Source organism: Asterias amurensis, chromosome 18 (genome assembly GCF_032118995.1).
Source record: "Asterias amurensis chromosome 18, ASM3211899v1".
Lineage (NCBI taxonomy): Eukaryota > Metazoa > Echinodermata > Asteroidea > Forcipulatida > Asteriidae > Asterias > Asterias amurensis.
Genome location: NC_092665.1, coordinates 8,022,918 through 8,050,283, shown reverse-complemented (window position 1 = coordinate 8,050,283; position 27,366 = coordinate 8,022,918). Strand labels below are relative to the sequence as shown.

General features: G+C 36.9%; 1 protein-coding gene across 4 annotated transcripts; it reads right to left on the bottom strand.

Annotated features, from left to right (window-relative positions):
- Positions 1-714: 714 nt before the first annotated feature.
- On the bottom strand, positions 715-27,366 carry LOC139950505 (chordin-like). 4 transcript variants are annotated; one of them, XM_071949226.1, is made up of 24 exons: positions 26,871-27,366; positions 25,036-25,099; positions 22,124-23,103; positions 17,904-18,001; positions 12,844-12,979; positions 10,339-10,440; positions 10,034-10,145; positions 9,602-9,686; positions 9,314-9,455; positions 8,813-9,060; positions 8,535-8,679; positions 8,320-8,429; positions 8,093-8,209; positions 7,568-7,724; positions 6,953-7,197; positions 6,374-6,487; positions 6,069-6,275; positions 5,761-5,860; positions 5,285-5,415; positions 4,641-4,740; positions 4,048-4,113; positions 3,688-3,785; positions 2,670-2,763; positions 715-2,398 (listed from the first exon to the last, which is right to left on the bottom strand). In XM_071949226.1, the coding sequence occupies exons 3-24, from the start codon at positions 22,311-22,313 to the stop codon at positions 2,304-2,306; spliced, it is 2,892 nt and encodes a 963-aa protein (XP_071805327.1). In that variant the 5' UTR covers positions 22,314-23,103; positions 25,036-25,099; positions 26,871-27,366; the 3' UTR covers positions 715-2,303. The 4 variants fall into 4 exon arrangements, with proteins under 4 accessions (XP_071805327.1, XP_071805326.1, XP_071805328.1 ...); XM_071949225.1 differs by having other exon boundaries at positions 22,124-25,657; positions 26,853-27,366; XM_071949227.1 differs by lacking the exon at positions 25,036-25,099 and having other exon boundaries at positions 26,853-27,366.

Genomic DNA, 27,366 nt, shown 5'->3' with positions numbered 1-27,366 from the left:
GTCCACTGCCTTTAAACACTTAAAGCTAAGCACAAAACAGTTATGATTTTGGTTAGAGGCTAAAATGTCACATTCTGCTCCTTTTCCCTTACAGGAACTTTACAGACTTGGCTTTGCTGGCAGTGTAAGCACTTAAATGTTACCCACCATATACATAAACTGACAAACCTGGTAGTCACGAGAAAATAGTGAAAACCCGATTACAAGTTTTGCATTGCATCGATGCCAAAACAAATATGAACAAAACGCTCCCTGAGCGATAAACTCCAAACGCCAAAAAGGATTGCTTACTTCTCACCAAATATGAAATTTCAGACAGAAATATGTCAATGGGTGTTTTCTGCTATCATCATCATTAGACCGTGTAATTTTATGTATATCTGTGATCTTCACGATTTTTGTTTGTAACCAATTCTGTAACGTTCCTTTAAAATACATTTAGGCAGTACTTCCTGCTAAAGCAGCTCTGACACTCTCCGACACCCATGGGTGTCGGAGGGTGTCAGAGAATGAACTTGAGCTTGAATTCCCCCTCAAGAAACTGTTTTCTTTACGCTCTTTCGTCACACTGTTTCAAAATACCGGAGGCAAACTGTGTTAAAATAAATCATGAACGAAATAAAAACCTTCTACCAAATACTTGCTCGGTCTATTTCCAACATCATCGTATTTTTCTTGTGCTCGTGTCAAGAAATTACTCAATCATACCAGATCTTTGTTTTCATTTTCTGACAATTTTAATCATTTCTAATAATTACGAGACGTAATGATTAAGTCAATGTCAAATACTTTGGTTTATAGGAACATTGGTTTTCAACATCCTCAGTACATTCTTCCTTATACCTCAAATATTAATCTTTCATCAATATTCTTTGTCAGTTGTTAATGAACCATTAGCTGTTTAATGTATTAGAATAGAATCACCATTGCTAATGATATGTCAAGTAATTGATGTGTAATATTACTCATGTTTATATTGTTAAGCAGTTCATCGTTTTGAACAGTGCGTCTCAACACAAAGTTGGAGTGAAAAGGCAGACGATATTATACAAATCGCACAATGATACACGGTGAACCAAAAACGGTGTATTAATATAAACTATGTGGCAGAAAAAAATAAACTATTTATATACTTCATTATGCACCTCATAATTTCTAAGTTTTTAACACAAAAGTTTATCTTACAATACAATACAGAAATAATCTATAAACGTATATATATTTGTAATTGAATCTCTTAATATTCAAAAAGCGCAATATGTACAATAAGCCTCGACATTCTATTTACAATGTAATTAATTCTATAACTCATCTTTCGTAAATGTTGGTTGTGGTAAAAAAAAAATTAAAAAGGAGGAGATTGACAACTAAATCACAAATTCGTGCCTGAATGGAATCTACGCCAATATACCGGTATTTATCCCTACAGTGTCGACTTAATCTAGCAGATAAAATCAACGTCAACATACCATTCATAACAGTTTCACATAGTATTTTCTTGAAATTTGCCATAATACCGTCATTACATGTACACAGTCAAAGTAGCTGCATTGGCCAGTACATTACTAATGGTCTCAACCCAAGTACATCACCAGAACCATTGTACATAGAGAAGGGGGCATGTACAATTCCCATACAATTGGGTTCTGTATTTATAAGAGATTTAGGGAAAGAGGGATGTTCTTAAAGATGTGAAACTTTTATAAATTGTCCCTATAATCATACGAAGGGTCATAACCTGTGACATACTCTGAACAGGGGTCATGACCTGTGACTTTAATCCGTTATGAATGGTAATGCTTATCACATCTGTACAAACTAACTGTAATAGCAGCCATGCCATTAAAGGAACTTAAAAGTATATTATCAAATAAAAAACACCAATTCATACAAGCCATCTCATAGATTTCGCCGCACACTCTTAAATAAGTTAGTATTTACAAAAACTTTTTGGTCAAATTTTGTTTAAATTTACAATAATTAGCTTTAAAAATACAAACAATTTATTATGTCACTATCTATTGAATAAAGACTTGTCTGTAGAGCACACAACTATACTATGTGAATGTTTGTTTTAATCGTGATGTTATAGCCCTGTCATTATGCCAGTTATATAGTTTACCAATAACATACGTGAAGCATATGTTATTCAGAACTCAACCTGAAGACTACAAGATTTAAAATGACAATAGCTTTCTCTGAAAACACTTTTGTTTAATGTCGTCTCACACCATGTTGATAAATAATGCGAATTGCTATTGCCTAACTGTATGTTAGCATGTTTGCGTGCTATATTACTCAGACTAGTGTTTCCATCGGTATTTCCTTTCCTCGTCTGATGAGGGTGTCCTTGTTGCTAGGGAGGGCAGAAGTGTTGTTAATAAACTACTACTTCCATCTATTCAACAAACATAAAAGAAAACAAAAATAAATACATGAAAATTCACTGAAAAAGGATTGGAATTATTAAATATGCTTCTTTGTCTATTTTCAATAGCATGATAGATTTGCATTTGCTGACCCTACACTGATCCTAAACATTAACAAGATTGATAACCGCCATTGTTTGAAGTATGGACATTCGATGACCTTTATAACAAACATTGATGAAGTGAAATCATTGAAGTTACCATGACAACATGAGAAAGAATAAAGAGAGATTAAATTACCTGCACACACTGGACAACATTCACCCTTGATCTCTGTTGTTTCTTCGCATGATAATTTGGGACAGTTCTTCTTCTTGCATTTCGTTGAGCCGTTCTGCAGAAAATAAGAAATATTATTTAACATTTTGCAAAATGAACCTTTTTTGGCGTATTTGAGGGAAATTTGTATTTTTCACTTTGAGTTACTGTCTTATTGGACAATGGACCCTTCCCATGAAATATGCTAATGACATTCACGCATGATACAGACCCTGTTGGTTGGCAAATGCCATAGAGTTGTGCACTAAGCAGACGCGCACTTGCGTCTGCGTCACGCACCCATTAGCCGTGTACAAAACCGCACGATGTTCCCTCATTTTGCCAACCAAAACGTTAGTGCGCACGCGCTATGTGCAATTTACATATTTCATGGGAAGGGTCTATTGTTTTGTGATGATCGTTATTCCAGCCGCTCCAACTGAAATTAACAATGATATGTTGGTTTGAATCCTCACATCTGAGGTCTAAGATGTCTGTCTGAGATCCACTAATGATATTCTTCCATGTCCAATCAACTTTCCGATCAATGCTTTCAGTCTGTTTCATGGCTCTGCTTACTGCGGAATTCAATGGTCACCATTATTCGCTTACAAGGTTATCAAACTTTTTGTGTGTTGTGTGAGAACACATAGGCACAAACAACAACTCCCTACCAACCTATGAAGGTTTGCACTTAGAGTGGTATAGTAGACCTGATTGTTTGCTTATAACAAGTAAAAACATAAAATTGACCGCAGGCATTTTTAAGCTTCTTTGCAGAGGTAAGCATATTTCTTTGGACGTAAGAGGATAATATTGAAAATGGAAGCTAAGCAAGAAAAAAGAAAGAAAAAAACATTCTTTACAAAACTCATACTGTTTGATTGCTATACGGACATGGTATTTTTGTATTATGACATACACTGCTCTCCAACATAGATGTTAGAAAGTGACTTGTTGATTAATGAGGATGTAAGAATTGAATAGTACTCATGCTCACTTTGCATCTGCATTTCACGCAGTAGGAGGTCCCAAAGGGAGGAATATTTGGGTGCCATTCTTCACCATTCCTGTAGAAATCTCCTTGGAATGAACATCCTGTGGCAAAACAATAGCGGCAATGCATTGAACAACAAAATCAAGCAGGAAGCAAACAATAACAAAGAAAGTATCAAAATAAAATGCAAAGTAATGACTGGAAACAAATTGAAAAGCATATTGTATTGTGTAAAAACAAGTGTTAAAGAAGTGAAAACCTTTTAAAAGAAAAATATAAAGCCTTCTTCAAATACACATTGAAGAAACAAAATGAATGCTGCATTCCGTTTTTAGCATTGATTGAAATGGCAAACTGTCTGACCTCTTTCTACTTCATCAGCTTGAATGACGTCACTCTCAGCAGGCTCAGGAGTTGTAGAAGGCTCTTCTGTTTACAACCACAAAAACAAATCAAGATTAAGACATTGAATCATTCCATTTTCTCTTTTGTGAGTATCTAAAGAAAAACATCATTCAAAACTTCATTTGAATGTGTGCCTCAAACTTAAGTTAATGACAAGTTCAAATAAAATGGCAGATTTGAATTAAAAGAGTAAGTGCCTACTATAAAAGAGGAGAATGGTAGTATCTTCCTTGACATGTTATTCATTGAAAGAGTTAGTAGGCCTACCTACCAGAACAAGTGAGAGAGTTAGTACCTACAAGGACAGGGTTGATTTTAGAGAATTAGTCCCACTATGACAGGTTTTAATTAATATAGTTAGTACCTAGAAGGACAGGGTTGATTTTAGAAAGTTAGTACCACTACCACAGGTTTAAATTGAGATAGTTAATACCTATCAGAACATTATATGAGAGACCAGGACCTATTTTCATAGCGCTGAATAGGTGAAAGAGTAAGTACCTATAAAAATAATAGTTAGGAAGGTTTTGAATTGAAAGACCTGTACTTACCAGGACATGTTTGACAGCAGTCAGACAAGTTAATCCGCACTGGTTTCTTGCATTCTAGTTTAGGACATTGTACCCTCTGACAGTCATATTGGCCTCCGGACTGAAATATAACAAACATTTCAAATTCAATCAAATACAATGTACACCTTTACTTGTTATAACAAATGTATTTTAATATCTATCAATACAAGGTTAGCTTACAGGTAAATAAAATAGCTCTTTCACAAGAAGTTGTGGTTCCCGAAAAAGCTGGAATTAGGATAAGTTTACTCTGCTGGTCTCTTGATGTATGGAACAGGAAACTCTGTTAGTCTAGGAGGAGTGAGTATACTGTTTAAGAAGTTGGGACTATAATACAACTTTAGGTTCTTCTCAGAATCACCATTTTTACAACAGAAGAATTTTATCCACCGGGCTGTCACCCATAAACTAACTTGTAGTCGTATTTACAATATGAAAGCTTCATGGTCCATCCAAGATTGTATTTCCAGATTTTTTTCTTTTTGTGTACTTCTCAAAATAAAACTGCAAACTAATTCCACAATTTCCGAGCCCCCAAAAAAGTTTGAAAATAAGGCCTAGGGCAGTTTGTGTTAAATACTGGTACAGTAAGTTATTAAGCAGATACATTAATTTGTACTCACGAGGCATGTGCAGATAGCACACTGTATGTAGCCAAACGGAGGCACAAATGGATGCCATTGAGATCCAATACTGTGATACTTTTTATCGCCTTCAAAAAAACAACTGTCTGTATCTTGATACACCTCCTCCGCTGTAACAAAAAAGAAAAGGAAATTAGACTTCTTGATTTCTACAATAATATAGGTGAAAAACCTTCAGCATTGGGTGGATAATCCAAACAAATCATTAACTGGCATGCTGTGCTGGCAATGTTATACAAAGACTCAAGTTTCAAGGTTGACTTAAAGCAACATTTGCAACCAAATTACAAAACAGATAACATTCATGATTGAATGGCACATACAATAAGATAGTTATGGACGAGTTTTAGAGATCAAGTCCATGGGATATTCATCATTGAATTATATTTACTATCCTTATTGAAACCATAGAAAGAGCATCCATGTTCAAACTGTTAGCTGGAACTATTTTTTACCTGGCAAAGGACAGACTGGACAGCACTCTCCGTTGATGCTGATTGGGTCAGTACAAGCAAGCTGGGGACAAACCACTGGATCACATATCACTACACCTCTCTGAAACACAAACAAGCACAGTTAAGTTCAGGTATGTCATTGTGGAAAATTAGATGAATGATAGATTAACCACGGTGCCCGCACCACACTGCTCTTTCTTAAAGTAGAGAAGGACTTTATCATTAAGCAAATTTAAATACATCAGATAAAAGTATTTTCATATTTTAAAAGTTTACCTTGGTAATAGAATCATAATGGTTCCACTTACTTTACATGTACAAGTAGCACATGTAGGATCGTATTCAGGAGACCATGTAGAGCCTGATGTTCTAAAACGTTTCTCAAAGAAACAAGAATTAGGAAGTGACTCTACACTACCACCATGTGAAGCATCATCCTCAATCAATGCAGGTCGATCAAATGGCAGACGAGATCCAGTAGCCGCTGTGCTGTAGCAGCTATTTGGCAGCACCACCTGTTATACAATCAATACAATTCTGAAGTGAAACACAGCACTGATGATGAAATGACCACAATGCGGATAACTGCTGATACTGTAATAAGATAACTCACCAATCCACGGATTTCCCCATCTCTGTGATTCTTGGAGCTAACTTGGATGAAAGCATTACCATTATCCATAGCTTCTAACAAGGATGATGACACATCATTTAGGACACCACTGGCCTAGAAATTAAGCAGACATGATCCCATTACTTATTGAATGACATCGCTTTTACAAAGAAGAATTAGAAAAACATCAATCAACTAGACATAAGATACACCATAAGATATTCAAAAATATAAATAGCAACTTAAATCTTAAACAAAAATCAACCAACTTTTTATAAGAATGGACGTGTTTGAAATCTCTCTTTATTCTTTAATCATTATGAAAATCATGATCATCATTATCAAAATTACTATACTGTTTCTAAAGAGCGTAAAAGTTCACACAAAACTTTATTAACAATGCATAAGAAAAAATCTGTGATAGCACAAAACTCATGAATTTTTATTTGATTAAAATCCATCCATTGTCCAAGATCTGTTCGCCTGTCCCAACAGATAGGTATGGCAAACTTCAGGCGGCGAAAAAAAACCTAAATGGTGAAAGACGGATTTGTAAAATCCTAATTGTAGATTATTTACCAAATTTCGTTGGACTTCATTTAAGACATGTCTGACGATAAACTGGTCTCCATTAATATCTCCAATCTCAGCAAATATGTGATCTACAGTTCCATCTGGTACCCGAGCTTCATCTCCATTCAGTCCCACTACAGATACTTGATAATGTAAAGCACAAGATGAATCTAGTACCATGAAGGCATGGCCTCCAGCACCAGTTAGCTGTGGTGGATTGATTATACTGCCTGAAAGCTGCACTGGCATTCCTATCAAATCAAACAAGAAAAACACTTTAGTTATCAATCGAATATAGCTACTAATGATGGATGTCTTTTGACTGGCAGCCCCAAACAAAGATGCTGACATCATAGGGAGACTGCCAACATATATAGAGCTGAGAAAGCTCAGGTGGGAGAGCACTGGCACCTTATTGTGGAAGTCATGGGTTTGATTCTCAAAACGTTTGAAATATGAATTAATGACACTTTTGCAATTTAACTTTGAATTCTATTATATTATACTTCTATTGACAAATTATTATGTTGCCATATATTGTCTCAAAAGAAACAAAGGCGTAAGCAATATGAATATATGTACAATTTTGTCTTTGGTTATCAAAACAGACTATGGACCAACCTTTGTAGTTTGCAAGAGATGTTGAATAAGGAAGCAATGAGATCTTTCCACGTAACTCTGATGTTTCGTAAGCCTCAGTTGCTACATTGATGTACAAGCCATCGTGTAAGAGTTGATGAATCTCCTTAGCTTTAGCCTTACTGTATTTCCCAGAAGCCTGAAAGAAACAAAATACAATCATATGTTAATGTTATCACCAACGATCAAGGAAAGATCAATCCGATCATCCTAAGAAATGTTCCAACTCCAAATATTATGTTAACAAAATGTACGTTAGAAATAGTATATATTGAAATGCCTGATCATTCTCACACCTTTTGCTTAATACTATGTTTTTAGAAACTGGAATATTGGAATGATTGTAACCTTCAAACTAGAGAACTAGACAGAATGTCCTTTCCTATAATCAGTAAAACATTATTTGCATTAAATCTAGTACCGTTAACATCCACCGAATGTTGAGTCCAAGGGCAGTTTAAACTTCTCTCTGTAAAAATATATGTCTTTTGAAATGTTGGATCTTACCTGGCCATCTCTGTAGTCTTTCAATATGTCAGCAACAATGCGACGCTTACGTCGATTCTTTGGATCACCTTCTATTGTCAAGCCAACCACATTTGTCCTTAACCCAGTCAATAGAATCTAAAAAATAACCAAACACATTTAAGTTATCACATAGTTAGCTTTTCGACCCATTAGTCAAATGTGCGTTTTGTGATTTTGGATTGATATCAATAAAATGTTTGATTTACCTTATACTTGATATTTCCTTTGTCGTCTACACTGATTATAGCTGAGCCACTTGCCCCAGTAGCTTTAGGTCTATCCAGAGCTTGACTTCCAGACAAAACAGCATGTAAAGCTACCAATATAAAACACAATTCATGTTACAACATCACACATCAAATCAACCACAGGAGCAATAACAATTACTGTACAAACGTTTAAAGAAGATGTATATACTCACTGTTGCATGACGACATTGGTGTGAGAGGACCAGCCAGTTCTCCATCTTGTCCCTCTACCATGATACTGATTGTTAATTGACCTCTTGCCATACTCTTCTGCATCTTGGTTGCTAAATTGTCCCATACATCAGCGATATCCAAATCCTAAATTGTAGTAAATTACAAATTTTCTGCTACATTAATTCTGCTATTGGATGCTGTAAAACATTTTAATCAATTTTTACAGTAAGAATCAAATTATTATTCATAAGTGGTGACTTATAAACAAATAACTTACATCAGGAAGAACCGTCTTGCGCGTTTCTTTGACCACATCTCTGCCTTTCTTCAGTTGCAATATAAAAGTAACTTCTTGTGACCGCTCAGTGTTTTCAGTGATTCCATCTACCAGAGTGGCAAAGTCCAGCTGGTCTCCATTGCCTGTTACAGCAACCATCATCACACCTCCAGATCCAAGACGATCTGTAGTCTTACGAGATCTCCCATTCCCTTTATCTTTACGCGTCAGCAAAGCACTGAAAGATTCTATCAAAGGACATTTGTTCATTTGTTAATTTTATTCATTTTATTCATGATAACTTGCCAGATATCAAAATGTGTTTGCTTTCAAATTCCATTGTCTAATGTTGTTAGTTGAGTCAGTTTCAAGTTAGTGATAGACCAATCATTGAAGCTGAAATTTAAACAAAAATAATTGATTGACAAAAAATTGTTTTGCGTTCTTTGGGGTTATTAAAGATTATTCCTAGGCCCAACCAATTACAGACCAATTACTTACCATCTTCCAAAGCTCGATGTCTCATCACTCGACCTCGGACTTCTCCTCCAGGATGAGATGTTGTTGCTAAAGTCAAAAAGAGTAATTTACTCTCAAGATACTGGATATATGTCTGAGGAATGTTTTTCCACTGACCACATATCTGGGCAAAGGCAAAAAGGAAAGATAACAGTTATTGCTTATATGGCAGTTTACTAGTTAACTTCTACAACATTTCAATTTCTCATAACTGCAAAACTCTTTGATCAAATATTCAAGATTTATCACTTGACATTTGAGTTATCTTACCATTTCAGTGCCTTCCTCAATGTCAATGAAATGCAGAGTATTATTCAATGCATCTGTAAACACCACACTAGTAGGTTGATCCATTCTGTAAACAAATGAATGTAAAGAAACTTCATTATACATTATTACTCTGTCATAATCCTATTGCTCCTCACATAAAATGTTTCTATGCAGAATTAAATTCACTAAAACAAACTAATTCAATTGTGTTTTTAAAACTTAAGTGGCATAACTGTATTAACATGAGTGTTTAATGGTCAACTTAAGTTCATCTTCATTTTTAAGACGAAAAGACTTTAATGAGAACAGAAGATGCATCGTGTCATTATAATACCTAGCAGCGTTAAAAACAGTAACAAATACTACAAAGTAGAATTAGATTAAAACATAAAGCACAGCTTCTCAATAATGATATTATGAAGTATGACCTACCTTCTGAATATGATTGAGTAATAGAGTGTTTCCTCCAGTAATGAAAGTGATGCTCTCGCTACAGCATTAGTTCTTATATCAATCAGTGTGCCAGTCAGCATAGCAACATAGACTAGGAGGATAAATTAAACAAATTAGGTAAAAGAAAGGGAAAGAGTAAGCCAAGCCTCCCATCACACTGGATTTTACAAAAATGAAACAAAAATGTCTATATACTGTATTACAAATAAAACAGTTGGCAAAGAATTGTTGGCGCAGGAAAGTAAAGGGAACATAATTGAAAATGAATGCTATTTTGTGCATACCTTCTCCAGTAAATGGTGTACTTATTGTATCATCAGAAAAGCCTGATGGTCTATCACGGCTTGGTTTACCACCTTCTTCTGGTTTAGTACTGCCACTGCCACCTGTTAATATATCCAATTGAAACACGCAATTAGTATAGCGTATACATTATTAGCCAATCAATTAGGTAGGAGCAAGTGATGAAAAACTAGCAAACATTTCACATGGACTTGACCTTTATCCACTATACGTCGTCTGATGTTGTTGAAAACGACTGTTGTTGTATAAACCAACGTTGAACACCCTGAGATAGGCTGAGTATGCTTTTAACAACATCTCATACTTTCATAGTGGCTTGAACTTTGTTTGCTTCTTCAAGTTGAACTATCCATATGTAAGTGTAGACAACGAACGAAGTGGTATTGTATTATCAAGTATATTAGACTGTGAATCATACTGTTCCTTTGAAAATATAAATAACAGTTTGCAATTTGGACAATTTGAATGCAACTGGAATAACTGCCACATGTTATAAATAGGTGAGGACTTTTCTCTAAGTTGAAATTTCACGTTTTATTTTAATCACAGAGTTCATTTATACGTGAACATTCAGGGGAACTCACTTGGGACTTAACTCTACAGCCTATTATAGACCGATAACATTCTTGAATACGACAGTGATTCATTAGTTATATCCATTTCAACCCACACTAACTTGCCATAAGGCATTCAATCATTTCTATGATCATGTTGAACGTCAATGGAACAGTGATATTTATAGAGAAATTCCTTCACAAACAGAATGCGAAAGACTTTTTCAGAATCATTAGAATGCCCTCACCGGTTTTTTGGGGGTGAATGTGGGTATGTTCCTTGCATGCGAGTGTTACATCCCCATTCCTACACCATTTAAAACATTAACCGGCATATCAACTGATGACGTTACGGCAAGTTTTTCTATTTTCTACACCCAGAAATCCAATTCGAATTATACGTGGATGTACTACGCAACTTTTCTTATAGCTGCTCTGAACAATAGTGATGACGAACACACACACGAACACTGCATCAAGCATACCAATCTCGGCTTGAGACTATTACAAGAACCAAGGGTTGTCCCTCAAATGATGCACACAACAGAGTCAGTTACTTATAACTTCAATTCCAAAAACACAACACAATTTCCCTGTTCGTGTCTGAGGCCACACTGTTAACCGACAAACAATTCACCGGGGATGATTGGTTGCACGCGTGGCGCTATTTTTACACCTAAAATACGTTGCAGAAAACCACTTACTTGGTGCGTGAGAACTTACAAAAATTACGTTGACCTCTTAATAATAATGTTTCTCTGTCACTAACGACTGCGCCAAAGTTCAACTGATAAGTTCAGCAATTTTCGGGAACAAAAATAGCAGGTGCCGTCTTGTATACTCGCTAATAAACATAGAAATGGTTTCAACCCAAATCTTATTTTGAATCTCCAACCTCAAAAATCGGCCGACGCCTACTCCCACCATGCAGCGAAACAGCAGCCATCTTTTGTCTACAACAGTTTGATGTTTATTTGTTCAAAATATCCATGATACTTAGTCGTTTTCAATGTGCATTTATGAGTGATAATTTACGATGAGTTTAAGGACCTGGGAATTGTGGAATTGCATCTAAAGATCATGGACCTATTTCAAGGCCATGATTTGGTAGTTTCCGCTGTGCATGGTGCCGAAACCTTACTGTGATGAGTTCGTGGACCGCATGGTATGCAGCTTCAGTCTCCCATACTCATGGCAAGTGCAGTGAAAACAAGCAAGAGTTCAACTGCGACTTGAACTTTATTCCGCTGGGTATCGTTGAGAACAAAATTGAAAATCCAGAGAAGGCATGGAAATGCTTTTAAAACCTTCATAAATTAACAACTTTCAGACTGTTTTCTATTTAAGCTAGTACATTTTTTTCCCTAATTTCAGTGAAGTTGAACGGTGTCGACAAAGACATGAAGCAGATATTGAAAATAATGAGATGTTGACGGATAGAGGCTGTCTGCGAGGGGTTTGTATGGAGCAACCCGCTGCTGATGTACTTTACCAACAGCTTGAATTCCTTGACTAAAAAGTAAATCACAAATTGAGTAAAGTCAACTAATGCCATAGTGCAGCCGTTTGCTGTTAAAACATTTTGGCAATTTTCGCGAGAAACAAAAACAAAAACATACACTACAAATTTAGATGACTCATAAACTTACGGAATATTCCGACGCTTCTTCGCATTTGACGACACTTAAAATTGCACAAGGCTCATACACAACGCATAAATATTAATTGGGAACGATGTACATAGGCAACTTATAATCATCAATATAAATAAAAACATACGTGATTTCAGAAAGAAGCTAAATGCACCCATGGTTGGGGTGGGATGATTGGTAGTGACTTTGAAGTATTAGTCAGCAATTGGGAAGTTGGATGATAGGAGCCTAGAATAGGGTCAAAGGATACAAAGAATCAATGACAATGCAATCAGCTTACTGTTAGATGGGCATGACTTGCAGCATTCGCCTTCTAAGAGAACAGGTTCAACATCAACCGGACATGCAGGTTCCACGCAATCCTTCTTAATATCGCGGCAATTTACTCTTCCTGTCAGACGTCCATCTTTGGCATGCTGAATAACAAAAATACAACAGATTAGATCTTCACAGTTCTCAGCTTTCAAAACATAATAATAATGTAGGCCCATATAGGTAAAAAACACAGCACATGGCCTAACAAAACATAGAACTCTCATTACTTTAATGCTGTCCGTTTGAATAACTTTACCTTAGACTGTTTGTTACTAACTTGAGGGGTATTTATAAAGCGTGATATAATCGGTTATAAACAGCAGACTAATAATTAGTTATATCATCAGCAATATTGTTAATTATTAATTGCGTACAATGTTTGCGTACAATGTTTGAGACTGGTGACGCAGGTACTAACACGACATACGTCTTGACAGAATGGATTACGCGACACACCCCACGGGGCCGGACTGGACACACAGGGCGATACCAGTCGGTGTCCGATGGTCAGAGCGCCTGACTCTATTGCTCTATCTACCCATAAACGATACCGTCTCTGAACATTATGGGACAATGGGGAAATTGCATTTCCGTATCACATTCAAGCTGAAGACAAATACCACAAACTATTTGTCATCAAATGACAATTCCTCTTACAGACCCGACCGCAAAAACCATGACGTCTAACCACAAAGTTGAGTCTTCATAACTTTTTAAAACAAATTGGCAAAAAATTAACCAGCAACTACTGAACTGATCGGTTGCATCTCATCCTGTCTGAAAAACATGACAGACAAACTAGCTTGGAAATCTCAATGGGTCCGTGCCGTGTATAGCCAGGATTCAATTTATTAGTCTTTAATTGAGTCGGATTAGTAAAATGTCCCCATTATATCACAGTGATTGGTTTTTCTGTCAATCAAATCAATGCGATCAAACTGAGGAATCAGAAAGCATGTGCTAGGGTACCGGTATCGCCTATTATTCTACACATTGGAAAAACCCAAGCAATTACAGCATGAAGTTCTATTCATTTCAAACTATTCTTATTAGTGTAGTCAATCTATATAGTTTCGAGAATGTTTGCTTGAGAATGAAATACAGCTGCTTCAATTTTGGCTTAGTAATAATAATACATTGTCGCACCGTTTTCAAGATCTAAATACAAAACTCAGGAAAACGTAAAATATTTATAACAATAATTATCTAACAAAAATCTTGATATTATTATTTAGAGCAAATTTCAGTTTCATCGTTTTGACAGCTTTCTTGAAAAATAGTATACATTATTCATGGCGAGGTTTACAAAACTGTTGCATTGTTCACAGAATGTGATCGAATCGATTAAACGCCGACACAGTGACATAATACATCTAGATGTTTGGTTTTCATTCTTAACGTGGATAATACACGTTATAAATGAAGGATGATATGAGATGACGGCCTTCTATGCATTCAAAATGATTCAACTTCGATCTCAGCATTCTCTAGCCGTTAGAAATTACTTCCAAACAGCATTTGAGAACCAATTGGCTTATTATATAAAGAAGTACCTGCACAACATGCAACATCGTGAGGGGATAGACAAAGAAAAACACATCGACCCCTCCAAAAGAAAGCCACATTAAATTAATGAAAACGCATGCTTGAAAACGTTGTTTTTATAGTCGGTTTTATCTGACAATATATTTTCTGCAATAGATATTTCAACAGAAATTGTTGATGTTTGATGGAGGTCGATACTCTATGCACAGCACGTGGCGGTAATACGTACCATATGGAGTTATAATATCAAGACGCCACTTGGCTGTCTAAACTAACTCAACTTGTTGCAGACAATTCAGTTAATAATAAGACTGACTACATGACCTAACTATTCCTACGTGATATTATTATGGTTATTTAAAGCTTTATTGAAAGGAGAATATGGAAAGTGGATTGTAACCACGACATTATTGTACCAGGTCGGCCATGCGATGCAAACATGCCGACAGTAAACTGCAATAGTAATTAATTATGTCATTATTTCAACAAACACATCAAACCTACGAAAGTTCGGTTGTCACTTTTTAGTGAAAACAACTGAAAACGATTACGTTTCTTTCGAGATTTATGTTTAGGTTGATCAATGCTTACTTATAGATGGCGGTAATTGAAATGAAATTAAAACCATTCAGATTTTGAATTGAAACCAATAATTTCCCTGATAAGTTTAAACAAAACTTTTTTTGTCTAAATGTACTAACTGCACAAAAATAGTTTTATTTTATTTTATAAAAGGCTTTGTTTGCCGGTCCGTTGTCACGCCGAGAATTTGTTGAAAATTAAAGAATGTGTGATGTCAAGATATGGGCCACTATGTGAAAATATGATTTGGTACCACACCGAGTCGCCTGATCTGCCACCTAAACCTGGATTGCCTCTGGGCAAAGCGAGGTGCCAACCAACATAATCCTTAATTGACAATCTCAAACGGTCAATTTGTCGCCTGTCTTGCCCCAATTTTTGTCAGAGTGGAAAATATTTCAAACAGGTGTTGTTTCAAAAGGAAATTATGGATGAACGCCTATTATAGTCTACATGATAGAAAGATATGTACACTACATTTCGTGCAAAGACTTCTGGTCAAAGTTATTGTCTAATATTCCGAGTCAGTGCGGTTTATACACGTTTAGGTAACCCAGTTGCTCCATAAAGTATACGTGTATTTTGGACAATCTGACATGAACCTGTTAAAACAGTGCCGTCTAACCAGCTTATATGCCTATGTGCATGATGACTTGTCTACAAAACTTGTACCATTCTACGGTATAAAATTCACCTCACTTAATGCATACAAAGTGAACATTTCAACTTTCATAGATGACTCAGGCAATAAGACAACACAGTATATCCTGCCCCGATCCCCTCCCAAGACAAGTTTAAAGGACAGAAAAACTAATGTAATGGTGTAGCACATATAAAACGGCCTTTGTGCAGCGCAGTGTAGGCCTACTGCAAAAAATAATGACCGAAATGGCGCACACAAAAAATAACGAAGTGGCTTTTAATAACTACAATTCATTCGAATACTGTCAGCCACAACCGGGTAATAATTTAAAATACGACAACATTAACGCATGTGTCTTAAATGCGCACACAGAGTATAATTACAACCCCTAGGCCCTAGCCTATTAATGTTTCAATATTAATTGCCAACATTTTCTTGAGTAAAAAGGCACTGAAGGAGCAGTATGAATTTACCGCGGGTCGCGCATGTTCAATCCAGACACAATTAATTGGTTCATGCAGCTGACGGAGTACAATGCATCACATTGCGGTATAGCCTGGTGCCCAACACAGTGCTTGGTTTACCAGATAGGGACCTTTTAAACTATTTTACGAGTTTAAGAAAAAGGCGTTTTCAGAATTGACTGCATTGATTCGTAAATTGTTATGCATTTCATCTTCGATTTTCATGCTTTTAAAAGAAAGAAAAATGTTAAGGCGTCTTGCTTTTAGATTGCAATATTGTGACCGTCCATAATGTGTAACTATCCTTTGCATCGTTGAGTGTTTTTAAAAGGCCAGACACAACCCACGTATCCCACGGGACGGTTTAGCTTCGATGAACCAAGCAGAGGGCCAACATGCGATATAACTCATGTCCCTAATTTAGGACTGCTAGTGGCCTGTGCTTAAGAAAAACAGTCGTAAACCTGTCGCTGCCTTGATTATATCTCGGGGACATACTCTACCGTGTTTGAGTAGCTTGCCGCTTCCGTGTCATTTTTTGTACAAACTACGCTAAAAGGTAACTCGTAAAGCCGTTTAAGTGTTAGTGAAAACAATATTTTGTGCATGGCAGTGAACAACCTCATCAGCTTAGTTTATATTGAGAGCAAGTAGGGATCAAGTGAACTAAGATGATAATTTGATTCGTTTGGCCAATTTAAAACAACTTTGTATGCCTCATAATATCCCAGAATTGTTTTAACCCGTATATGACAATGTTTACTAGTTTTAATATTTAATGTTATACGACATGGCGTCGGCTTTTGCAAGCTGTTGTACATGTGTGAGAAGCACCTTCTCTATGACGTCACACTTGGATTTCACCTAGAGATTGAACCCGGATTAAGTCAATCCAATTTTCTACTCTGCACCCCGGAGCTTAGTCTAAGAATAGACGTTGGGTAAATGAGTGTGATAATCGCACTGACCACGCCGATATAAGTCCAGATCATCACGTTCAATTTGGGATATATATGCTTCAACCCGTAACAAATTTATATCGTACTTTTCAAAAGGTTCTTGCATCAGGAAAAACAACCAAGTATCATTTGTTTATAAAATAGTTGGCAAAACGATGCTTTAACGCATTTTATGAGCATACCCGCTACACTTGTTGGTTATAACAATTCAAATTGACATTTAAGTGGGTAAGCATTAGAGCAGCGACCCGTTTACAAATACTATACCCACACACAAGTTATCTTGCCTGTGTCTATTAATAATAATATTAACAAATGAAATGTGTGCAAAAAACCCGTTAGTATTGTAGGGGTTCTTGTTTGTTTTGTTTCCGGAATAATGACCCATTAACCATAAATCAAAGCCAAAAGACTAACAGACATTGTCCTTCACATTCCTATATACACAAGGTCTGTCTAGTACTTGGTTGTTAGCCATGGTCCAGGCAGTCACACAGCCCAGGTAGCCTCGTAACGAAACCAAAGGCAATCTCTCGCCAAAAAAAAAAAGAATCTTTTGCCAGTTTCTCATCCGTAAGCCTACCGAGTACCGCTTGTTGTATTATGATGATGCGTGAATGTGGACGGCGTTAAAAAGACCATTGGCCGTAGTAAAAAACGGACAGGCACATACAAATCTTAAATTTGACATAGGCTAAATAGGCCTATTACATTCAGCAAAAAGGACCGATACAAATACAACTTCCTTTAACATCTAAATAAACTATGTGGAATGCTGTTTGAGAATGTTGTTTTTGAAGATGGATTTTCGGATGAAGGAAATTGAACTTACCGGTATACATTCACAGTCCATGCATGCCATTTCACCAAAGCCAAGGTCTGGATGCCAGTGCGTGTCAAGATCATAGAAAACCTCGTCAAATATGCAACCTGTTGATGGGTATATGAGACAATCAGTTAATATCAACAATCTGCTTAAACTAATAATGCTATGATTGATGTTAACACGGAAGGTTAGAACATACTACAAGTGCATATAAACAACTCAAGTCCACAGATTGTAATTAATCTTCACTGTCAACTTTAATTTGTTTTTAATAGTTCATATAAAATGAGATTTGAACTGAAGTCTAATCTCAAGATGACATTTTTTCACCTCATGCCAAAGTGGGACACTTGAACTTCCCTGGGGAGGGCAGTTTAAGACTGTACTTCCTTCATGGAGTGCAATGTTTGTCGCTCCTGGATCGTGACGGGCCAATGATTAAGATAAATAGCTCAAAGGAAGACACATAATTCAAAACATTCCGAGTTAACCAGTCTCCCGCACGTGCGGCAAATACAGCTCAACTTATTTCACTGTTTTAGTCCGATATTCTAAACAATGAAAATCATTAAATTATAGAGAATGTTACCCATCGATGACAGATTGGGGAAATATATAAACGACCTTTCGCCACCGCAACCAACATACAATGCGATGAAATAAATAATAAGAAAAGCAATTATTGAGGGTTTTCTCGCCGTCTGCAAATCCGTCTAGCGAGAAATGGAATGGCGTCACATTAGTTATTCCTTCATTAGACACGGGAACCATTTACCCATACAATTCAATTCAGATTGGGCTGATGGGAACAAATAAGTCCCTATTAATAAAAGGCCCAGACATTTCAGACGTGATGAAATATCGAAAATTGTTCCGTATTACATAAAACATGTTCAAAAACGACATTTCATTTGAATGATTTCACAACTATAAGTTATAGTCTATACCAAGTTTAACTGCTCAGCAGAAGTTACGGTAAAGTGTTAAATAATGTTCAAATAGTTCACATTTTAAGAACAATCAGTTTGCTGCAGATTCAATAAATCATTGCAAATTTTAAGGTAATCATTAAATTGTATTAATTGGTTGAAGTGTGGATGAGAACGAATAAGACTTGTACGGCTAGACATGGGTTTTTGTCAATGCATGACAACTTTCTTCGCGATCTTTTTTGATGTGATCATTTAGTCTTGATTTGTTTTTTGGCGGCATCCCCTAGGAGCCATAGTTAACTATATTAAAGTCAAATCAATCATCATTAAGCCAATAAACCAACGAGTACCCCACACTTCGCATACACAATCAGCCAACGGGCAAAAATACTTTATTCTCCTGTGACTTTGAATGTGTTTTAAAAGAAACCTCGGCTCCAAAAGTTTATACATGTCCTGGTTACAATGAAAGCGTTGATTCATTTCGGATATATACGGGCAAAGATGATTTCACACCCCACCATTTTTCTTTGAATTGCAGCTTACCATATATCATAACAATGAACAGAACATAATTTGTTATCGCAACCAAGTATCTACATTTACTGCATTTACATTTATTGTTCGGTAGGATTACAAAGTATGTTTACATTCTAGATGCGAGTATATATTGAATGTTGGTTGTTATTAACATTCAATGTCTTAATTATTGCATCTATAACTTCACCATAAACACCGTTCATTCATTATACAAACTCTTTGATGTTTTTAATCGGGAAGTTCATAACTCATAACTACACTGAAATGTATTTTGATTATGCGATCAAATCAATTCAAACTGACAAGCTTTTTTGTTCAAATAGTTTAAGCCAAAACTATCTGGATGGCACAGAATGTGGCACAGTGTGGAGAGACGACTATAAGAAAATGCATGGTTCATACTTTCCATTATATAGCTGTGTCCCTTTGGAAGTATATTTTGAGCACCAGCGGCCAACATGACCCTTAACTAATCATGGATAATAAAACACATGACTTCAGTTTACGGATATAAATCTGTTAAACTTATAACTGGATTGAACCGCAATCAAATCCCTACAATTTTCATTTTAAATACGTCACAGGCAAAGCAGCTTTTGAGTTTATGTGTCATGTGTTTTGCAGACAGTGTGTATTGCTCCAACGATTTGATCTTAAGCTCTACTCATTCATCTCAATTAGATCAATTGCTTTAATTGAAGTACCTATGTTTCCAAAATTACACCCTTATTTCCTTTTTGGTTTAATGAGTAACGCACATAATGGTTATCTGTTTACGCAATGCACGAAGTGTCTTCGACAGGGCTGAATCGCTGCATCTATTCCGAAACTGTTCACTGCATCTTATTCCATGCAATCATGACAACGTAACAGGCGTTGTAAATCTTGAATGGTGTAAATGAAAAGCAAGTTCACTTGTGTAAGTTCAAGTGCGATGACATTTTGACAAACATTTCTGGTCCGTTATGGCTGATCGCAGGTGCAGGTATAAGATGGTGTTGCTCAAGACGCGGTTATGCAAGCACAGCTGTGGGTATCCACCGCTGAGTCCCCCGGTAACCTTACTGCCAAGGTTCAGTCACCGACTAACAACCCACGGCTTCAGCCCAACATCATCTGCATCTGTATACATTATTTCCAGGCCAATAAATCTAAAATACGCTAAACTTTTGACTGTGTATAAGTTGTTTAGTGCCAAAAAATACTGTTGTGAAATTTCATTCACAGTGTGATAAGAAATAGACGGCAAAGTGCAAATTATTAACTTTGTATCTTTCTCATTCAAAGTCATATTACAGTTCATGGTAAACATGTAAATAAGAACAATTCAATATATCAGTTACGATTCATAATTGAAACCTTTGACTTGCTGTGGTATGCTTACTATGCTGTTATCACATCACACTATGTGAACCTACTGCGTACATAGTCCAATCTACTTCTTATAGTGATTAGCTTGCAAACACATGGGAGATATTCACGTACAAAGCAAACGCCAACTCGCTAAAAAATACAAACTCTACATTACACATCTTAAAACAAAACATACGCGAGTTTTGATTATACTGTCAGGGAAAGCTATCGCATGGTAGGCCGTGAAACTTTGCATTTTATGAATTGCATTTATAAATACTTTACATGAAATACTTTTTTAAGTTTTAATGAATAGCATGGGTATCCTCACACAACCCAACCTGTCAAATTTGCAGATTATTGGCTTAAATGTCTAAATTACTAGTTTGGACAAACACGTATAGCCCTATAATGTTCTAGCTTAAAACGTGCATCTATAATAATGAACCATTTAAGATCTTAAGATTTTTGTTCATCATTTTTGGAAACATAACAATGAACCAACCGAGTTTTGATTATAATCATTGATGATTGATTAACAATCAAAGACTTGCACATACTGGCCATGCAAAGTAACATCACTATGTGACTTATTGCGCATGACTGGCATATAACCACCGAATAAACCAAAGGCAGCGGCGAACAACAAAATACATCTGAAATAATCTTCAGGATAAAAAATATCATGAAGATTATTTCAGATGCTTTATTTTTAAGTTAATGAAATATTCAGGCATTTGAAGTTGAGATTTGGACTAGTGTTCTTGTTCAACAGGTCTGGGAATGTTGCTGCTGCAGACCGCGTGCTATGTGTAGCATGTTTGGCTGTTCACCATTAATCATGAAAAGAAAACAAATTGTGCAGGTCTAGTAAACTTCGGTAGCCTTATGGCAAGAGGGTCAACTCAAACCGTAAACAATTTTTATGTCAACTCCAAAGTGTCGAACGTTGTATGGGCTCCTGCATCACTCAAACAAAAATAAGACGAAGATTTTGCACGTAGTATTGCAATAATCAAGTGCAGGTGTGCTTTTTCAAAGGAACCATTTTAACCGTCACTAAAAATATTGTTTGATAAGATACAGCAACTCATGCAAAATGCACCAATTCATCTTACGGTCTTTAGTTCTACTATACTGTACAGTTGGATGGTTGCAAGTTGAAATATAGGTCAACCTTCTGCACAACAGCATTCCCTATCTCTAGACTTCATTTTGAAGTTCTCTCTTTACAATTTATGCAACTTGTTCATAAAAATACTAAGTTGTACAGTTTTCTAAAGCATACAAAACCAAAATAAGGGAGGGATACAGTTGATTTGCTGAAACGTTAGATGCCTACACTGTATATCGCTCACTATTTAGTGTTTATTACATTTAATTGAATGACTTTGAACGTACCTGGAATGCCCCTTGAGTGTGGTGTATCTGGCTCTGCTATGATAGGGATTTCATGTTGGCTCTTTCTGGCTGCATGTGTTGATGGCATTACAAACGCTAACAAACACGCAACTATCAGCATCTCCCGGACCACTTGGAAAGTTCTCCAATTCATCATTTGAAATTTGAGAGCAAGGTTGAGAAAAGACATCCCAGCACCTCTGAATATTGTTAGTGATGTGCTTGTATTGTACACTAGATTCAATAAGATGTGTGTTAGATATACACGTCCAGTCAATCTGGTAATGAGTTGTGTTGCTACAGGTACGCCACCCTTTGACGGACACACGCCGTCTCCGACCGCTCTCTTTAATCACGAGTTGATGCCCTAGGATGCTGCTTACTAATGAAAGACCTCGAGGTATGTGTAATGACTCGGGAGGGCGTTACTCGGTCGGTAAGCACCGAGTACTCAGCAAAGTTGAAATGCCGATCACCAAATCGCACTGAGAGCCCCAGGGCGATAAGTACTGTACATACATATACAGCATTGACAGGTACACCTAACGCATTGGTTTCACAATACAATCAGCAAGTTGGTAAAAGGTCTCTCTGACACTAACATCTCTCTGTCAATTCGTTATGATTGTGGTTCGGCTGGAGGTAAATCAAGGATCTACGTTCCGGTCAAATGAGCCTACTGGGCGGTAGGATCTAGAAAATAAAAGCGAAGAAACCTGGCTGCCCGAGGCTGCTTGTCGTCCGTCGTCTCATATACGCTCAACGATTGCTATTTATCAAGGACCCTCAACTAAAGTTGGTGACACCAAAGTACACAGGCAGGCCGCTCATGAGACGCTGAGAGGTCGCACAGAGTGTGTCGTAGCTACCCGCAGACCAAGCTCAACTCTTCTCTATGAACAAATGTCAGTGTAGACAGAGCGTTTTATGCAGTCCAACTTCACAAAATACAGTCACGTTGGCCCTGGGACCAGTACAACCTGTAGGAGACAAAACCAAGACGTTGTACATTATGATAAACAAGCTTCGTCTGCGCATGACATACTGACGTAGTTCTTCTATGCACACATGCCAGGGAAGAATTTAGTGTGTCTGACAGATAGGTGACTAGAAGATAGGATCAGTTAATCGAAAGGCGATTAATGCCAGACGAATTGAGAAGGCGATTTTCACTTTTCTTTAAGTGCACAGACCCTATACTTGCTATACTCACACAAGTGTCAGCCTAACCATTAAACTTATTGTCCTGTATTCTTTGTTAGAAGCCTTCTTTATTATGGCGAAATCGGGGTGCTTTTGTTACCGTGCAGAAAGCTGCAAATGCTGTCAACTTGTCAGACGATCAGATGGCTGATCTGGACAGGACTAAACCAGCTTAGCTTTCATTAAAAATGCTACCACACCTGTGAAAGCCAACCCACTTGCCCGTTCTGTTATTTAGTTGTTGGTGCGTAGGTTGGGATAAGTACAAGTTTCATAAAATTATTCACTCAAGGTAGGTGATTTGTTCGAACACACCTCACATTATTTAACACTTTTATTGAAGCCAATTAGTCGCTTAAACACACTGGACACTATTGGTAATTGTCAAAGACCAGTCGTCTCACTTGCTGTATCTCAACGTACGATAAAATAACACACCTGTGAAAGTTTGAGCTCAATCGGTCGTCGAAGTTGCGAGATAATAATGAAAGAAAAACACCCTTTACACATGAAGTTGTGTGCGTTCGGATGCTTGATTTCGAGACCTCAAATTCTAAATCTGAGGTCTCGAAATCAAATTCATGGAAAATTACTTCTTACTCGATAGCTCCCCCACTTCAGAGGGAGCCGTTTCTCACAATGTTTTATAGTACCAACCTCTCCCCATTACTCGTTACCAAGTAAGGTTTTATGCTAATAATTATTTTGAGTAACTACCAATAGTGTCCACTGCCTTTAAAGATAGGCCTTTCCTATTTTGTTTCTAGAGCAATGCACTTCAATCTCAACATGTTATGATGATGATGTGTTAATTCGTTTACGTCGTCGGCCTACCCATCCTGTTCGAACCACCTTCTTATGTTACGATTGTCATCAGAAAGTTTCTTTAACCTTTACACCAGTCAAAGTTTAAACTCGTCCTATACATTCCCATCACAATTGCATAAAGCTGAAGGCACTATAGTAAGATGAGACGACAGAGACTTTAAGACAATAGGCAGAGATCCTTAATCTTAACCCCAGCTGTATTTAGCTAACCCTAACCCTTTCCGTCCGGCCCAGTCTCAAACGCTTCCACCCTAGACGAAGTATTCTTATAGCTCCCCTTGAGTGACACGTCGAGGAATCTTCACGAGAACCATTATTCACGAGAAGTAAAAACAATTGCAAACCAAGTCAGTACCGTTTTAAGAGATTGTTGAAGTTTTCACACACGAAACCTACGACACACCTCTAGAGGTAAAATAATGAAAACAACGCTTTGAGTGATACCGTACCTCCCAGAGCACATCTCTACACCACAGTCTCATAGCTCAGAGGTTCATCATGTGTATATGGACATGACTTCCGTACCAAGCATACATTGCATACTACTGGAAAACTTGAAAGATTTGATTTTGTGATTTCATTTATATTTGACTTGTCACTCTTCCAATTTTCTCACATTGCTGTATTCATCTAACCACGCTTAAAGACACTGGGCACATTTTGTAATTGTCAAAGACCAGTCTTCCCACTTGGTGTATCTCAACATATACATAAAAAATCAAACCTGTGAAAATTTCAGCTCAATTGGTCGTCGAAAATGCTAGATAATAATGGAAGAAAAACACCTTTGTCACACGAATCTGTGTGCTTTCAGATGCTTGATTTCGAGACCTCACGTGCGGTCTCGAAATCAATTAAAATGTTTTTATACTGGATATTACTTCTTTCTCAGAAACTGCGTTACTTCAGAGGGAGCCGTTTCTCACAATGTCCTCTTCTGAAATACTGTTAAAAACAACAAAATAACATAAGTCACACAAAATCTACAAATATAATCACCGGAATTATTAAAAACATCATGATTATCAGTTCTTTAGCATGTCGTAGTGGTGGTAATATATGTCTGGTGCACCTGTTTGTTCGATGAGTCAAAGTGAATATAGTCACATTTCCGATTGCAAACTTCATGAACTGCCTATTTGCCCACCGTACGCAATCTGAGCATACCGTAATGCAACAGATTGAACGTAACTTGTCTGCGTTCGGGATTGGAAGAAGTGGTCCCCATGATTGTATCCGTTATCAGAGACCTAAATTAGGGGCTCAGGTGTTTTGTAATGCACTAGCGTGTAACGTGAACCATGGTTTCCATGTGTTTTTAACTTCTGTTGTATATTATATAGTAAGTATTTTGATTTTTATTGACAGTTTGCTACTGTAACCATAGAACTCTCTCCTAGCTCTGTGCTGTAACCATGCTGAAACACTCGGCATTTGTTTTGTATTAGCACCTTCCAGATAATTACTACACTGTATACAGTGCACCAAGACCGCCGGCCAATTCTGTGAAAAAGGAGAAAACCCTGTTATCTTTAATTGGAACCATAACAAATTACACTTCAAGGCAGTGGACACTATTGGTAATTTATTTAAAATAATTATTAGCATGAAACCTTACTTGGTTACGAGTAATGGGGAGAGGTTGATTGAGTATAAAGCATTGTGAAAAACGGCTACCTCTGAAGTAACGTAGCTTTCGAGAAAGAAATGATTTTCCACGAATTTGATTTGAGACCTCAGATTTAGAATTTGAGGTATCGAAATCAAGCATCTGAAAGCACACAACTTGGTGTGCCAAGGGTGTTTGTTCTTTCATTATTATCTCACAACTTCGACGACCGATTGAGCTCAAATTTTCACAGGTTTGTTATTTTATGCATATGTTGAGATACACCAAGTGAGAAGACTGGTCTTTGACAATTACCAATAGTGTCTAGTGTCTTTAATGCAAGATAAGTTTATGTTAGCTTTCTTGAATGAGCAAAATTCAAAATGCCCTTTGACACAAGAATATAGTGTACCCCGAGTGAGCAGCAATTGGATTGGAGTATACCGTAGCCCTTGATAATGCTACAGGAAATTCAATTAAACTTACATATAGGCGACACATGTATCTCAGGTTCCATCTTCACTGTTCGAGTCATTCAACATCAAAAAAGACAAATGTCCTTGATATCCATGTCAAACTCAATACATCTCGACATGCATATTCATTTTCTAGGTCAACAATTTTGACACATGGGCCTACATCATGAAATCCACTTGGGAAATCCTGTGGTTTTGTCAAACGGATTTAGTTCATCTTCAATATAGGGCTTGGTTAAGCCTACATTTACTACGCTTTTAATATGTAGTGCCAATACTTCAAAAGAATGCTCGACAGAAAACAATACTTGAACTAAATCTTAACACACGGAACATTCTGTTCCCTGGTCAGCAAAAGTATACTTTGAATGATTTGGTCACATTTTTTTTAAATGATGGTCTAATTTCCAAAAATGTATTATCAAGTTTTGTTCGCATGGCAGATAACTGTAAGTGTGCTGTCATGATGACACGTGACTGATAGGTTGACGTGCAGCCAGCAACTCAACTCACTTTGTGGTGTATTCGAGACAGCGTAAAACAATTATTAATCCTGTATGGCATCTTAAGAAAACTCAGCAGTCCCAGACACCAACATCCATGTAACACTTACCAGTTATGTTATATTCACTTCAATGTGATGTAGCTTGCCGCAGTTTAGAACCAGCATGTTGATCTTTGTAAAATCCATGATTTAGGGCTACATGTTGATAATTTCTACGTTTAGACTGGTGCTCATGCGTGTAGACCTAGGAGGTGAAGCAGCCTAGCAACATCTGAGCCATGGTGACAAATCAGCTACGATCAGTGTGTCAATCACACTCCTGCAAATCACATACATTCCCTTCATACAAAAGACAACCAACTCCCAATACTGACAAACTATTATCATTTGATAAAGTATCATAACGTGCTACCGTTCATAATCATTCACATTATTTGAACTGTAGATAATATCACTGAGTTGACATGTACACGAACAGAAAGACGAGAGCTGGAAGAACTTGATAAGCCAAAACTATAAACAAAATAACCAAGTTTGTGTGAAAAAGAACATGAATGATCACGTGCAATTCGAAACCAAGTTAACTAAAGTTGGACAAATACGAAACACACAAAACAAACAG